We start from the raw sequence: 17619 nt of genomic DNA, 5'->3' as shown, positions 1-17619 counted from the left end.
TTTTCATGTTTATCCTTTAGGCAATTAAAGATTTAGTGGTTATATATTAACAGTGTCGGACTGGGACTCCAGGGGCCCACCAAAAAACCTTAGACCAGGGACCCACCAAAAAACCTTAGACCAGGGGCCCTCTCTCAGTATTATTCTTCCTCTCCTCACTTAGCCTCTATTCTCCTAGTTTCTTTTCTTTACATACTATAATCTATTATTCCATCTATTTAGGCTCTTTGTTCTCAAAGAAATAGGGAATGACCATGAAATAGGCCAAATGTTTAGCAGCATGAGGGACCACTGACACCTGGGCCCACTGGGACTTTTCCTGGTATCCCGGTGGGCCAGTCCGATCTGAATTTTTAGTTGAAAAAAAAACTAAAATGTTTTGAGATTTATTATACACAGAGGATGGAAAAAGTCAAAATCTAAAAATCCGGCATCTCAGACCTACTGAAGTTGTATATACTGTTAGCCAAAGAAAGAGGTCCGTATCTAATTTGGAAGTTTCTGTGGTCTGTGCTGGAATTAGCCCAAAAATCCAACTATTTCGGACTTTTTGAAAAAAAAAAGGCCAAAAAAATGTAGTTTTGGATCATTTGAAAAAATGTCTGTATTGATTTATTGTGTCTCTGCACTAACACAGCTCTACAAAGTGTGAAGCAACCCGTAAAAATAAAAGATTTGGAATTTAAAATGTATTATAAATAGAAGCGTAAACAAAGCTTAAAGCACATGGTCTTTTTTAAAGAACGTTAAATTAAAAAAGCAGTTATGTATTTTTTGCTTCTATTAATATTATATGCAGAAAAAGGTTTAAAAGAGTGCAAAATGCTGCATATTGGACATCTACTTGGTTGCTTGAGTGACTGTAGTTTTATGACTAGTAATTAATAGCAGGGTGAATTAATAACAAAAACCAACTAACGTTTAACAGATTATGAGGCTAGAAATGATTTACCCTACTGTACATAGTCATGAGTGAACTTGACCTGTTTTTCTTCACCAAAAATTGTGTGAAATGGCACAAAAATTACCAAACACTTTGAAGTCAATGTGAAACTTATTGCGAGCCGTGCAACTTTTCTTTTTATTTTACTATACATCACCTAGTTTTTTCATGACGAAACGTGTGAAGTATTTCGTTCATCACTAACCATAAGCCATTGTATAAATGTGTAAGTTCTGAAGACCTATGACAATAAAGAGCAACGCCTCCAATACTAGTGTTTGTCCAGCCCCTGAACATGAACAGAAAATAGCTTTTGGAGCAGAGCTGGAAACATAAAGTTAAGGGCTGACAAAAATCATAAAGATGTGGGAATGCAGCAGACATCTGTGGAGGTGTAAATCTTCTCTGGTGTTCATGGACAAAAGTACAATAGGTCTTATTTGTATAATACATCATTTCTAGCATTATTCTTATTAAGCTTTGGATGCTTTTTACAATTTCAGCTTGACAAAAAAAACATATTGTAGAGCAATCAGAACCCTTGGCTTATTAGCAAGATTTTCTGGTAACATCTTCTAAACTGTAGAATTGCCAGAAAAAAAATACACATTATACATGATATACCCGACTTCATTGATTTTGTCTGAAGTATTTTATTGCCTTGGAAAATACTGTTAACTGTAAAAATGTTCAGCTATTTTCTCTGTACAATCCAGGCTGTAACTCTTTAACCCACATTTCAGATGTCCTATTTGTGGTGCACTTGCTTTCACCTCATTTCAGCTCCAATAAACTAAGGTAATTAGGCCCTTCAGCTTTAACATCTGTCTTCCTTCTTATATTGTGATCATGTAAGAAGCTTAAGGAATGATTTTCCACAAACAGAGAAAGCACTGGGTGGCTTCACACTCCACACGAATGAAAATGAAAAAAGTAAAGGCTGTTGGCATTAAAACATATTCTTGGAGCTACTAAATAGGATTGCACTTTTATAAAGGCCCGTCATGGCTGCGGTAGCATTATGTCACGGCTCATTACTCTTGGACCTAATCATAAATTTTTCCCTATAGCTTTTCAATGCCAAGGCTGTTAAGAGCTTGGTTGACGTCCAGGTATGCATTACAGCACAGTCTCTAGATGGGTTTTAATTAAACTGATCACCCACAGTGAAGTTCTTCTTGAATGCTGAATATTTAAAATTTTTAACAGGATTAAAAAGAAAATGGAAAAAAAATGCTTTAAAGGAGAAGGAAAGCTATGGAGGCATTTTATTGCCAATAGATTAGCTGCACTACTGCAAGCTAGAATGCTATATTTATTCTGTAGAATGTTTAACCATGCCTGAGTAAAAAACTCTAGAAGCTATCTGTTTGTTTAGCAGTATTAACATGGTGTGACATCACTTCCTGGCCGAGTCTCTCCCTGCTCTGGGCTCAGATTACAGCAGAGAAGGGAGGGGGGGGGGAGAGGAGCAAACTGAGCATGCTCACGCCCGGGGGAAGGAGTTTTACTCTGAAGGCAGGAAGTCTAATACAGAATCCCATTTGTACACAAAAGAAGGAAAGAAATGCTGTGTTTCTTTTGACAGAGGACTACTTTGAGGGTTAACTGGTGTATTTATATAGACCTATCTGATACAACTTACTTAGTATTAACCTGTCCTTCTCCTTTAACTAAAATGGTTGAGTAAGCAGCATACAAAACCAGACACTGATCTATTCTGCCTTAAATACAGAAATCTGCAATGAAAAAAGTCTAAATTTATTAAAAATGGTCCAATAGGCTCAGCACAGCTCCCATTGACTTCTATAGGACCTTGACCGCTTTTACTTTTTTTTTGAGTTTTGTGCATTTTGGTGGCTGGTTTTTATAATTAACAAATTTCAAAGTTTTAGGGAGATTTGGCAAAAAGACAAATAAGTATTTGAATGTTAGCAAATAGGCCATTTAGTGCCTGTGGTGTCATCATACAGCCTAATCAAGGGTCATATACTCTTGTTTCTCTGGCTGTCAGTATAGATATACATTATGCCATTTAGATCCATGGGGAAACCACCCTTCAATAAAATATTTGCTTTGGTCCAGGACAAAATTAAAGGGGTATAGTTAAGGGTGGTGGCACATGGGGAGATTTAGTTGCCTGCAATAAATCTTTTCTACTGCATGTAATCAATCCCCATGAAATGCCTTCTTACCAGCAAGAATGTGAATCACCGTTGGGATGGCATACATGTAGTTTCGGGTGCCCGAAGTTTCCTTGTGAGTCAACTTCTGGTGTCTTTGGAAATTCAGGAAATTTTAGCATAAGCTTTATCTCATAGAAATAAGAATAGTTTTGAGTATAATCAATTATAATTTTGCATTATATCCGATTTAGTTACTCTTAGTTACTGATCAAGTTACTCTTGACTACCCCCTTCTTAGCGATGTGTCTGTATACAAGCAGCTTTGTGTCAGAGGCAGTTATTTTGAAAGATAGTTAGCTCTAATATATTGTCTAGGTAAAAGAAGCACACACCAATGTTTATGACCAAACTGTCAAAATCTGACTCTGACACAGAGACACACAGATTGCTCAGAGTATGACAGCGAAGAGTAACGGGATTATTTCATAAATTGTACCACTTTGAATGTTACTTATTTTTATGAGCTGAAAATCATACAAAATGTTAATTTTTGCAATAGTTCCCCTTTAATAATAACCAACATCACATGCCCCAAATACTGAACTATACTATGGAATAACGGTTTGCATTTTACATTGCAACACTGCCAAATGTAACCAAAATATGCAAAAACGAGTTGCAGAATTTCATCTACACGCGTCCTGTAAACATAAAGGAGGAAAGATGAAGAATGTTACCAGGTTTGATGATGGTATATTAATACAGTATAAATAATATCACTATTCTCATTAATTATCACTTTAAACATGAGCTGCTGACTCCAATGTAAATCAAAATGCAGTCGATGCTGAACTTCAGCACTTGCAATATAAGTGTGAACAATTGCAAAGAAGCATATTGTGTATTTACTTACATAGCAAATCCTTTACCTGCAAGCACTGCCGTTGGCACCTCAAGAGATGTCGGAATTTGCTTACAAATTAACAAGTGCTTTCAAACGTGAGACTTTATAAAATGCTGTTGTTCCTCTTTTAACATGGGGATATATATTTTACTTTCCCTAGTAACATACATAGTATAACAATAATAATAATAATCCGTATGATTATATTGGTAGCTAAGGGTTCTTGCATTGTAGAGCTCTTTGCAGAAGGAGCCCCTACCCCAGTAGATGTTGACACAGAGACAACACACACTTATTCTCTACCTTTTACACATCTGTATATCCTTTTATATGCAGCTCAACCTCCCATCTCACTCAAGATCTTGCACCTTTGGAATGTCCTCCCCATCAATATTTGTCAAGCACCTTTTTCTCTTCATCTTCAAGGTTTTTTTCTTTCAACTCGCCTCTTAAACACAGCATTTAAGTAATTCCAAAGTACTCATTTGCCATGACAACCTTTAACTATGTGTGGAGATCAGATGGAGTCGCTACTTAGGAAGTAAAGTCTTCAGAGTAAAGGTTTTATTTTGTAAAGTTTATTGTCTGTTATTCTTAATCTCTTTGTAATGAAATCTGTATCACTGCTGGGCATCAATGCACAAAAATCGAAGTTAGGAAAATATAAATCATGAAAAGATCTTATATTTACGGGGATATTTAGTATCAGGTATTTTTCTGACATGAAGGCATCTAACAGTGGTTTGACTGATGCCTACAGCATGAACATTTGCTGATGAACAAGTTCTACTTACTGGAGTATATTGGAATACATGGATTATGTAAACGGGTTGATTAAAATTAATTCTACATCCGAATCGTATTGGTATATCTAATCCCCCTGAAATATATCAGCTAGGCAAGGCATATATTAGACACTAAACTATCAGGCTACTGGCTTAAAGTACATTTTTACCATGATAGAGCCAGTAATATTTCCATTTGAAATCAATCTTTATTCTTTTGTGTCATTTTGAACTATTCAATCCTGCCTTTCTCCAGCCACAAGTTTCAAATGCTATCTAGTAATCACGATCACTGTCCTCAGAAACCAGATTAATACTATATTTTTATTTTTATTCATTTCCTTATCCCTTTTTTTTTAAACTTTCAGTCTGCGATTACAAATGGACCTGCTACAAACCAGATGCCATTTTAAATTTCAAACAGTAGAACCACAAAAGATGGAATATTGCTCTAACCACAAAGAGCGAATAAATAAGGTGAAAGAACCACACTGACTATAGGATATTAAATTATAATTTTAACATGAATAATGAGAAATCAATAGCTAGAATACAGCTCCGTTATTGGTAGATATAAACCATGTGTTCTATATTAAAATGGTAATGAGTATTTAATATGTGTCCTATTCATATTCCTGGATTTTTATGGCATGTATAGGTTGTGGAGTGTTTGCATAATTTTGTCATGACTTGTGTGTTAATGTTGTGTTTGCCCCTACCATTTTCCATATGCTCTGCCTCACCAACACTGCCATCTGGCGTTGTTCTCTCGTAGTTGTCTTCTGGGAGAGGTAAGGCACCGAGTCTTGGTCCTGAAGAACTCTTACTGCTTGGTGTTTCCGACTCCTCCAAACCACTGTCATAGCAACTCTGCAACGATCCCTGATGCGGGTCCTGGGGCTGACTCACAACAGAAAATGTCACTCTACGAAATGGCTGCAAAAGAAAAGATTCTGAATGTCACTCATTGATAGAAGTAAAGAAGACCATTTCACTTCTGCTGTGCAGAACAATAGTTGTTGTTAGTCTGTAGCACTGATATAGTTGTACAGTATATCGTTTTTACTATGTTCACAATTATGGTGCAAATATGGGAAACTTTGGATTTTCAGTGAAAAAAATAGCTTTTTTTCTATTAAAAGATTTGAAAAAACTTAAAGCTTATAAAAACTAAGCTCACAGCTCACAGCAGGCCTAACTGGTTAGTTGGCACTTGCAAGAAGTTGGAAACTAAAAACTTTAAACTAGGGGCCCACCAAAAGACCATAGATCAGGGCCCACTCTCAGTACTATTATAATTCCTCTCCTCACGCAACCTCTGTTCTGCTATTCTCTTTTCTTTACATGCTATAATCTATTATTCAATATATTTAGTATTTTTGTTCTCATAGAAATAGGTAATGGCCATGAAATATGCCAAGTGTTTTGAAGAAGGAGGGCCCACTGACACCTGGGCCCACCGGGAGCTTTCCTGGTATCCCTATGGGCCTGTCCAACACTGGTTGGAAAGCAATTCTAACTAAGCCATAACACCCACCAAAAATCTGTTTAATAAACTGTAGTTTGCATATTATGGGCCAAATCTTTTTCATTTATAACACAACAGCTCCATTAAAGTATATAGGAAAACCCAAAGTAAAATTAAGAGATGCATTTTTCTCAATAAATTGAATCTACTGTAGCTCTGTGTTGGGAATACAGAAGGCCTCTGATTATTTGCACTATAGCTCCTATATGTGCTGTATGGCTTTAGCAAAGGGTCAAAACATATCTTCATTGAAAGAAATGGCATTATTGGAGACCATATTGAATTTTGTACACAGGGCATTCATATTTTTCATAGGGAATTGTACATATGGTATAAGTTGGGTGTATGACATTACTGATGTATTTTACATCAGCCAGATAATAACCCATATCACTTACCTGTTACTTCTATTTAACTGTGTCTATGCAGAATACACCTCTAATTCGAGCAATATGGCAAATCCCATAGTTACAAAAAAATATAATTTCACAGAAAACCTATTGTCTGTCCACCTTTTAAAATGTCTTTAATGTCAGCTTCCAGCTTTCAGTTAAGGAGACTCTCTCTCAATTATAAGTAAAGTTTACCTTCTGCCTTATATGGTAGCATTAAAGGTCAAAGGAAAACAATAAACGGTATTTTCAGCATAGTGGGTAAAAACAGCAAAATTGTAGCCCAGCAAAATAGATGTAACACAAAAGAATGAACAAAAGAGACAAAGAAGCAATGGGGAAAAAAAATCAAGTTCTGTGGAAAGAGCAAGAATCAGCTGAAATGCTCAGGCTTCAAAGTGAAAAAGTGGAGATAAAAAAAACAAAAAAACAAAACTCTATCACTGTTCATGTTTATTTGTTTTGATGTTAAAATGTCACTGAACTGTTTATCAGGGATGTAGCGAACTGCCGATTTGGTGTTCGTGAACGCCGTTCGCGAACACCGGCAAAAAATGCGAACGTTCGCGGACAGTTCGCGAACTTCGAACACCCGCTAAAATCGTTCAATTCGAACGATCGAAGGATTTTAATCATTCGATCGAATGCTTTTCATTCGATCGAATGCTTACAATCGTTCGAACAAATGGAAATCGTTCGATTTTTAGCGGTCGAAGGAATTCGAATGGTCGAATGGTCGAACGATCGAACGCGAACTCAAAATGCGAACGTTCCAAAACGTTCGCGAACATCCAGCGGACGCGAACGGTCGAAGTTCGCGCAAACTAGTTCGCAGCAGAACAGTTCGCTACATCCCTACTGTTTATTGTAATATACCGAAATCTATATAGCAATCTGTACCTACAATTCACATGGCAGCAAAGATAACGGCAATGGGATCAATTTCCTTTCTTGGGCCATAGCCAAAGAATAATAGATTAATAAACACATATTTAAAGGGACATTTAAAGGACAGGGAAAGTCTAAAATAGAATAAGGCCAGAAATGCTGTATTTTGTATACTAAACATAAACATGAACTTACTGCACCACAAGCCTAATCAAACAAATAATTTATGCTTTCAAAGTTGGCCACAGGGGGCTGTCATCTTTGCCTGACCCTGACCCTGCTCAGTGTGGTCTGGGCTGCTTTGGGATTGTCATAAACAAAGCTGCTTGAGTTCTGCATGGCTGGTAAGTAAGGCGGGGCTCCCCCTGCTGTTCATAAGTATGATTGTTTCCCTGCTCAGCAGTTAGGGACCATCTGACAATTCCTATCCACAGCAGTAAATGAAGGGAGAATTTCGCTGCATACAGTTAGGTTTCTTGTAAAAACGGTACAAATTTTTTAATCTAAAGTATATTGGAGATAGGTTTCTTTTTCATTAAAGAAGGTAAAAATGGGATTTTATTTTTTTGCCTTTCCTTGTCCTTTAAGAGGTAAAGAGAAGTGCTATGTATATGTATACTGAATGCAGACAAAAGGCTCTTGGTGGAATCTATTTAATATACTTTGAGTTTCTCAGACACCATCTCCAGATTGAAATCTGTAGAGTACATTAGAAATACTGATGCTCATTTATTAACACTGGGCAAATTTGCACATGGGCAGTTACCTATAGCAACCAATCAGTTGTAATCAGTGATTAGCTTTTTGAAAACAGCTGCAAGTAGAACAATGAATGCAGCAATCTGATTGGTTGCCATGGGTTACTGCCCATGGGCAAATTTGCCCAGTGTTGATAAATGACCCCCACTGTATTTCCCATCCCACTAATTCCTGTAAAAGGTAAATATAGTTTACTAAATACAAAAGCCCAATTCCACCCCTCCCCCCAAAAAACACAACATAAGTTTTAACCTTTTCCAACCTGACCTTATTAAAGGTCATTAAAGGGGAACTAAAGCTTAACTAAAGATGTACATTAACTAACTTACTTAAAGAAGTACATAATGTTTTGGACCTCTGTACCAGCTCAAGGCAACCACAGCCCTTTAGCAGTAAAAATCTGTGTCTCCAAAGATGCCCCAGTAGCTCCCCATCTTCTTTTCTGCTGATTCACTGAACATGCTCCGTGCTGCTGTCACTTACTGAGCTTAGGGGCCAACTCACAATATATTGTATATATACAACATAACTGTCACAATGTAAATCTGATTAGTAAATAATTCAGATTACTGGTACATGAGAGTTCATAAACCAGCACAATTAACATCAGCATATAATAATCAGCCCTGTAGTATCAGTTTAAATGACAGCCAAACCTCATTTTCTGCTTGATTCTTTGTGATGACCCCTAAGCTTAGCTTCTCAACAGCTGCTTAGAGCCCGCTGAGCAAAATTCAAGATGGGAAACTGCTCTGACAACTTTGAAGGCCAGAATCATTACTACTACAGAGATGCTGAACCTTTAGGCTGAGTCAATAAGTTCATAAAATAAAAGATGGCATTTCTGGCCATTTACATTTTTAGGGTTTATTCCTTCTTTAAAGCACTCTCAGGTCTTATGAAAAAATAAGGTGAAAATGTATTAATGCAAAAGGAGTAGCTGACGTTTCGGCTAGCTCTCTAGCCTTTCACTTTGAGAAAGGCTAGCTAGTTAGCCGAAATGTCAGCAACTCCTTTTGCTTTAATACATTTTCACCTTATTTTTTCATAAGACCTGAGAGTGCTCGCCTTCTTTATGGATATCTACTTCTGATGCTGATAGCACCCAGGCACAGTACACCTGTTACACGAGAAGTGCCGACCCCCTTACAGACTTTTATATATACACTGTACATATTTATCTCTCCGGAAGAATCCACACTCACAGGTCTTACAAATTAAAGTATATATTTTATTTGAGTTCTTCAGCTGACTTGCAGTTTCCAAGAGTGTTGCTTTAAATACCAGCAAATATTAGCATAGTCACAATCAGCAGTACAACATAGCAAAAGAAGTGCAAACAGATGGGATACACCCTAACTATTCAAAAGAAACCAACAACACATATAGATTGTGTTTAAACACCAACAGTATTTCAATTATGTGCAACATCAAACTGTTATTCTCAACCACATGCCCATGTTTCTAACTAGAGAGTATGCACAAAATGGTACCACCCCCGCCTTTAGTTGGCCATTGGTTCAAATGACTATCCAGCTGAAAGATAAGATTACTCTAAGGGTTTCCTTCAGAAATTGTGGGTCTCTATACTGCCTAGTTAATAAGGCCCTCACCCCAATGGGGCCCAGGTAGTTTACATCCTTTCAGCCTGGGACCCATGGGCAGTAATACTGGCCAACTAAAAGAATGATGTAATAATTTATAAAATAATGCTGACCACTATAACTTATTACAAAGTAGATTGAAGTCAAATCAAATGTTGTATGATGTTCACAGGTCCACAATTACTTGCATCTGATGCATATAAATAAAGAACAGTGCATTTTTCTAAATGAAGCAACACCCTCAAAATGGGACCAGTTCAGACCAATTTATCTATCTGTCCCATAATGTCCACCATAGCAACTAGTGATATTTCCTATGACAAAAGAGTCGCCAGGAAAAAGATGCCACAGAAACAAAAAAGTTGCCATTACAAAAAACGCCCACTGACTTTAATGCATTTGGACAAAAAGTCGCCAAGACAAAGAAGTTGCCACAGGAAAAAAAAATGCCCTTTGACTTTAATGCAGTTTGAAAAAAAGTTGAGCGAGTAAAAAATTGTGGCTTGTAAAAGAATTGTCACCTATTGATTTCAGGATATATTAACTCATCACTACCCACAACCCCAAACTACCCAAATGCCTTCCTTTTTCATGGAAATGCACAAGCCTTATCTACGTGATCCATGTGTAAAAAATCTTCCCAGGCCACCTCTCCTTCTCTACTTTAAAGGGGACCCATCACCCAAAGAAATTATTCAAAATCCTATTTTATCACATTAGTCAAGCAAAATGAGCTTTAATTACACTATATCAATTATTTGAATCTTGTTTCCTTCAGTCTGGGAATTCATAATTATAACAAGCAGGCAGGAGCCATTTTGTGTGTGTTATTAAGGCAAGTCTCATGTCATCTCAGAATCTTGTTTGTGCACCAGAATGGGGGACCCAATGTCCATTTCCATGCCCTGGCTACACAATTAAATGGATAAGAGAACGGGGGAATGTGTGGAGAGCTGTGACATGTAGGAAGTGCTGAATGGAAAGTGAATGTAATTGTCTGCCCTGCCTCCATGCCACTGGCATAGAGGAGGGGCAGACAATATTTGATTGACAGCGGAGATTTTTAAATGAGCTTACAGCAGCTATGAATGCTTTAATAAAAAATAGAAATTGGATTTCATGTTTAAGTCCACTTTAAGACTATTGACAGGGTTCCCATCTATCCCACCCTGATAGCGGACTTGATTACTACTTGATACTTTGCTTCCTCACTATTTATACACATGGGTGCAAAATTGTGAAATATACTTTATATTGAGGGTGTTGAAACAAAATTTTTTTTATTTGGCTTCACATGGTGGGGGTCAAAGCATCTGATGGTGGACCCAATGTAAAGGCCAGGTAGGGTAAGATTTGGAATGAATACTCCCCCTGGAAGCCTGGCCTGTTAGTAGATGAGATTTGGAGTGAACATATAATTTGATATTATGGAAACTATAATGGAACTACTCAGCAAATATACCCTCTAGCAGTGTTGGACTGGGATTCCAGGGGCCCACCAATCTTAGGCTGAGGGCCCACTTTCCACACTATTATATTGCTTCTCCTCACTAAACCTATTTATTCTCCTAGTTTATTTTCTCTACATACTATACTCTATTCTTCCATTATTAAGCCTCTTTATTCCCATAAAGAAATAGGAATTGACCATGAAATAGGCTAAATGTTTAGAAGCAAGAGGACCCACTGACACCTGGGCCCACAGGGAGTTTTCCTGGTATCCCGGTGGGCCAGTCTGACACTGCCCTCTAGTATATACAACTGCTAGAGATATGTTAAGATTCATTCTTTCTGTTTGTGCTTGTTTTGTAGTTTGAACTGATGATATTAAAAGTGTTGACACTTCATTAGTATAGTATAAAATACATCATAAAATCAGGTCATCAGGCCTCTCATGAATCAATTATTGGGGTGATGTTCTATATGTGCATCAGACAGGAGACCCTCACTGAGTTAAGTTAAAACTCCAAACTGCTAATGAAATCTACCCTGACACTGTTTATTATCAGAGAGTTTAAAGGACAAAAGCTTAAAGATGTTCCAAAATATCACAATTAGTTAATTAACATTTTTACAGCTTTCAAACTATTCTCAGTTCTTTAAAATAATGGCGTATTTGACATTCTTTTGGTGGCCTTTATGATACTCAGATATTGGAGAGATCACTAACTGGCTTTTTAAGGCTTTTATTCAAGCAACTAAAGGCACAACTGACATGTTATTCTTCGACTGAGACTAAAAAAAAAGAAATTGTAGGCTTGTCCTTACTGAACTTTTTAAGCAGATACATAAGAAATGATTTGTGTTTATAGATGACTGCATAATTGAAATACTTCTTGCAGATGTTTATACAATCTAACTAATGATGAAAAGACAAAAAAAAAATCCTTTCATTCTAGCTGCTAAATAATTAGTAGGTCTTTTAATAAAGATAGTCTGATTTCAGATAAAACTCATTTTAAGAATAGAAAAGATCACATTTATATCCATTTCCTATTGCTTGCAGGCAAGTTCTGCCATCAACATGCTCATAAATAAGTGATATATTCTCAGAAATAACAGATTCAACAGAAATTCCATCAGGGCAGACAATTATCTATAAAACTATGAGGTTTTCTCCGGAACAGCTGATAGGCACGTAGCATTCATACATTTACATAAATATGTTGCAAGGCGGTGGTTTTTAAATGAGCTGTGCCATAAATGTGCAGTCACATTTATACGACTGAATTGCCTGTTTATTTGTATGAGAAAAGCATGTTCACTTGTGAACATGAGTAGACCCCATAAAAGTGTCACAAAAGCTATGTGAGTTTAAAAAATGAATCTTGGTCTGAAAGGGGACCTGTGCTAAGATCACTTTTTTTTCTTGTATAAAAATACAAAATCTCAATAAAAAGAAAGCTATAAAAAAGAAGCATGTTGGGTGCAGTAATATACAGTAGATTGCTGAGGTTCTCGTTTCATGTTAAAGACTTCCAAACAAATAAAGGTTTTGAAAGATGAAGGTTTTATTTACCTCCTTTGAAATATTGTCTGTCTGAATTACTCTCTACAACAGTGATCCCCAACCAGTAGCTTGTGAGCAACATGTTTCTCTCCAACCCCTTTGGATGTTGCTCCCAGTGGCCTCAAAGCAGGAGCTTATTTTTGAATTCCAGGCTTGGAGGCAAGTTTTGGTTGTATAAAAACCAGGTGCACTGCCAAACAGAGCCTCAACGTAGGTGGACAATTCACATAGGGGCTACTAAATGGCCAATCACAGCACTTATTTGAGAGAATTTCTCTTAATATGCCAATAATCTCTTGAAGTACATATCCCACTTTAGTTCTACATTTTTTTTCTACCCTACTCCTATTCAATGATTACTTTGATGCTACCATTAACTAAAGGCATATATTCCACTTATAAAACAAATCAGGGCAATAAAATATGGGGAGCTTTCCCCGCATTTATTAACATAATTTTGTTTTGTAGTGGAACCCTTCATCAGGACTTCCCTTGCATGAACTGTCATATTGTATAGGCTTTGATACTTTAAGTATTGAAAGAGTGCTGATCCCTCAGCTGCATCACTCCCATTCCACAGTTCCTGAAATTACTTTTCTCTGTTGCTGTTGTCCTCCTACTCACTGTTCCTGTAAATAATCACTTCTCTTTCCCCTCTGGACCTGGGTGCAATTCTCCACCCTTAACCTTTTTATAATTTTTCCTCTTCCCATCATTGCACTGGTACTCTAAGCATAAATAAAAAGCTATACATATAAAACATGAAAATTTAGATTTTAAATATAATATATATTTCTAACACTACCAATTTTGCTTTGATACTACATAGGATAATTATATGAGATATACAAAGACCACTATGAATATGTATTGAATGTAATTGCATAAAGAATGTCAATTAAGTTGCTCTGTATGTGTTACAGGGTCTGCTTTACATTATTGTAAGGGAGGAAATGTGTCATACCTCAGTCATGAATCATCCACTGGGGAGTCAGCTTATATCACTATTTCAGATGTGCATTTTCAGCTCAAGAATTATGAATATATTCTAAAGAAATTCAGATTATTCTTTATAATACATAAATCTAACAAGCATCATTCATGCATTCATTCCATAACTGTTTCAGTTTAAAAGACATCAACCCCAAAAGTTTCTAAGCAGCTATGGAATATATATTCATTACATATTTTTTATGGTTTTCAAGTTATTTGTCACAAAACAAAAACTGTGGTACCGTGTAAGCCCGTAGCAAAGATAAAAAATTAAAAAACAACACAAATAAAAAAAAGTGTTTTAGAAGTGATTGGCTAACAATAAAAATATATTGCAAGCTTTCGAATGCCCCTTCGTCAAATAAAAGCTGGAAAGGCAAAGCATTGGTTCTAACCAATCACAAAGAGTTCTGTATAATAACATAGTTTACTCTTGCTAAAACTACCCATTTTCACTAAGATACATCACCCACAAAAAAATCACTGTTTTCTTACAGTCTCTTACAATTGCAATCAAGCTTCCACTTTTAGTTTATTCCTGTGGTTTATATCAGGTAATGCTAATTGTCGTCGCTTTATAGAGTAGCCAGAACTCAACAAGGTCACTATGTCATCAGATTTTTTGACCTGATTGCTGAATAATATATCCATAATACATACTTAACGGCACTAATCTTTTTGGTTAATTTATGTTATCTTAAATATGAATAAATCGATTTATCCAAAAGTCTATCCTGACCTTCAGTGAGATTGTGTTCTGTATAAAGCAAATCTGATTAGGGAAACTGGCAAAACATGACCTGGAGAGCCCTGCCATGCTTAGATATTTGTTCTGTAGTCAGAATAGTCACAATTGCTATAAAATGTTACAAACCCATCTATTGTTAGTGCAATTAACATGCAAACAACACATGTCTCATTATGACTTGTGAAAGTGACATTTAATCATCAATTAGTGGAATAAATTATGATTTACGTCATTGAAAAATTAATGTACTTATTTATACAAGCAAGGAATGCCAGACAGAGCTCTAACACATTAATATTGCTGTTTTCAATCATTTGTAATTACCGCATATGTTTTAGTGCTGAGCATGCAAGGATAATATGGACAAATAAATGCCACTGGGATACAGACTGATTCTTGATTTACAGGAGAAAAAATTAGAATTAGAATCATCAACGTACCCCATCCCCATTACATATAGAAAGCGTTTTTATAGTTCTTCTAGTTTCATCTGCTAATTGGTTACAAAGAACAATAAGGCAAGGGATGCAAAATACAGGCCAAGACAATTGACTTGACTATGACAGTGAATACACATGACCAATAAAACATTATGCCTATACTTTATTACAATTGATCTGGTTCCATAAGTGCATATCAGGGAGCTGGTGGCATTTAGTGACCTACCATTCTAGTGACTAGACTTCCAAATACCCTAGTACCTAGTTAGTGGTTTGGATGCCCGTATGGGGGAAGGAAAATAAAAGGCACCATGACAGAATACAAAAACAATAATTATAACAAATGTCACAGTCACTGATTTGGTCATTTGATTTTTTTCAACCAGAGAACATGTTCAATAGCAACCTTCTGGATATGGAGAATAAAGATACTAATATTAAAAAGAAAAGTTGCTCACTATAAATGCATAGGCAAACGTACACTTGTTGACATAAACAATGAGTGGGATGTGGGGGGACAAGGGGCCAGACCAGGGGAAGGCAACACAAGAGATACGTGCCTAATGCCCCTACCACCACCATTGCGCCCTAGACAAGTGCCTCTTCTGCCTACCCCTAGTTTTAGCCCTAGGTTTCCCTGAGTCCAATACAGTGTAAATTGCTGAATATAGAGATCTTCATGAATATGCATGTACATGTTTTTTACATTTGGCTAATGGGGAAGCTCCACATTATGAAAAAGTATTTTTTGCAAAAAATCTATTTTTGGGGTTGTAAAATAAACTGAAAAATTAGATTGAAAACACGCATAAAGCCCTAATGAAACACACGTGGAAAATACAATGGCTGCCATTTATTTTATTTTTTTGTAGTTGTCAAATAAAATGCAGGTGGTGAGATTGAACTTAACTAAATAAAAACTCCATATCCGCTGATTGATTCTAATTGAGTCTCCGTATGTATATGAGGTATCACATGACGCCACAGTTTCACTGGTACAGCAGACTCCTGCCACATTCTAACTCTGAGTATTTTTTAAATCAACACAATCCTAAAGCATGTGCTTGAGTGGTTATTAAGTCTCTCGTAAGCTGAGGTCTGCATACAATATAAAGCTCTTACTTTGCACAAAACGTCTATATTTTTAGAACTACTGCAAGATATCATAGCTTGCAGGTTCTGTGACTGCTAATATATTTCTCAGTAGAATTCTTGTATTGCATGTGCTTTTAATAAAGTCTTTCCATTTTATGATTTCCCTTGTTTCACAAAAATGGCACTCAACGCAAAATAATGTGCTTGTGTAACCCAAAAGAAATTCACTAAACAGATTAATGTGATCTTTCTTATGCTGTTTTACAAAGCACCGTCAGTGGGAAAAAAGAGTGAGAGAAAATAGTGATTACCATGGCGTGTGCCCTCTCTCTATCTAAATATATGTATGGTAAAAGGAAAATATACCATATTAACAGGAGGGGGCAAGGTTCAAAGGGAATTTATCAGGGTAAATCACCATGTTTTCTTCCAAATTAGTGAAGGGCGAATTTGCGGCAAATTGCGGCTGTGAAAATTCGGTGACGAAAATTTGCCGGCGTCAAATAAAAAATGTCGCCAATGGCGTAAAAAATGAGGCACCTGCGTCAAAAAGGAGACGCCTGCGTCGTTTCGCTAATTTTTCACTGTTTCGCGAATTTTGCAGGAAATTCGCAAATTTTTGGTGAAACGGAGGAAATTCACCCTACACTATTCTCGATTATTCATTTAGTTCTACTTTTCATTGTAGAGTAGTTAACCACTACTTTTTGTACTTCCCGAATAAAGAGATGAAGTTACTTAGTTACATAGTTAGTTGCATAGTTAGTTACATAGTTAGTTACATAGTTAGTTACATAGTTAGTTACATAGTTAAATTGGGTTGATCAAGTTCAACCCCTCCAAATGAAAACCCAGCATCCATACACACACCCCTCCCTACTTTCACATAAATTATATATACCCATATCTATACTAACTATAGAATTTAGTATCTACAATTATCCTGCCATGTTTTGTAGGGGTATTACGTATATTGTATATGGAATTGGTATTCTATTTATCCTCTTATGAGTTCTGGTGGCAATGTATTGTATATGGAATTGCCCCTTTGTTTATCCTGCCATGTGTTCAGGGGGCATTTTACTGTATATGGAATGGATACTCTATTTATCCTCCCATATATTCTAGGGCCATTATGCTATAAATGGAATTGCACTTTTAGTTATCCTGTCGTGTTCTGGGATGTATAAAAGTGGCACTGTATTTATCCTATGATGATCTGCGGTATCATTTATGAAACTGCATTTATTCTGCAAGGAGAGGTATTAATTGATGTACAATTGCTTCTGCATTTACCCTGCCAAATGTTCTGCGATATTATTATGTATTGAAGGCACAAAGTACATTTTGGAACTCTGTTCTTTAAATGTTCTTTAAACACTTACCTCAATGCATCTTTTTCAT

General features: G+C 36.4%; 1 protein-coding gene across 1 annotated transcript in view; it reads right to left on the bottom strand.

Annotated features, from left to right (window-relative positions):
* Window positions 1-17619, bottom strand: part of pcdh7.S (protocadherin 7 S homeolog) — a 575313-nt gene that overhangs the window by 267410 nt on the left and 290284 nt on the right. The window contains exon 2 of the mRNA XM_041579414.1: window positions 5478-5694. Within this exon, the coding sequence (XP_041435348.1) occupies window positions 5478-5694 (217 nt within the window). The remainder of the gene's footprint in view (window positions 1-5477; window positions 5695-17619) is intronic.

This window comes from Xenopus laevis, chromosome 1S (assembly GCF_017654675.1).
Source record: "Xenopus laevis strain J_2021 chromosome 1S, Xenopus_laevis_v10.1, whole genome shotgun sequence".
Lineage (NCBI taxonomy): Eukaryota > Metazoa > Chordata > Amphibia > Anura > Pipidae > Xenopus > Xenopus laevis.
Note: the sequence above shows the minus strand (reverse complement) of the source record. Positions and strands in the feature narration are given on the sequence as shown.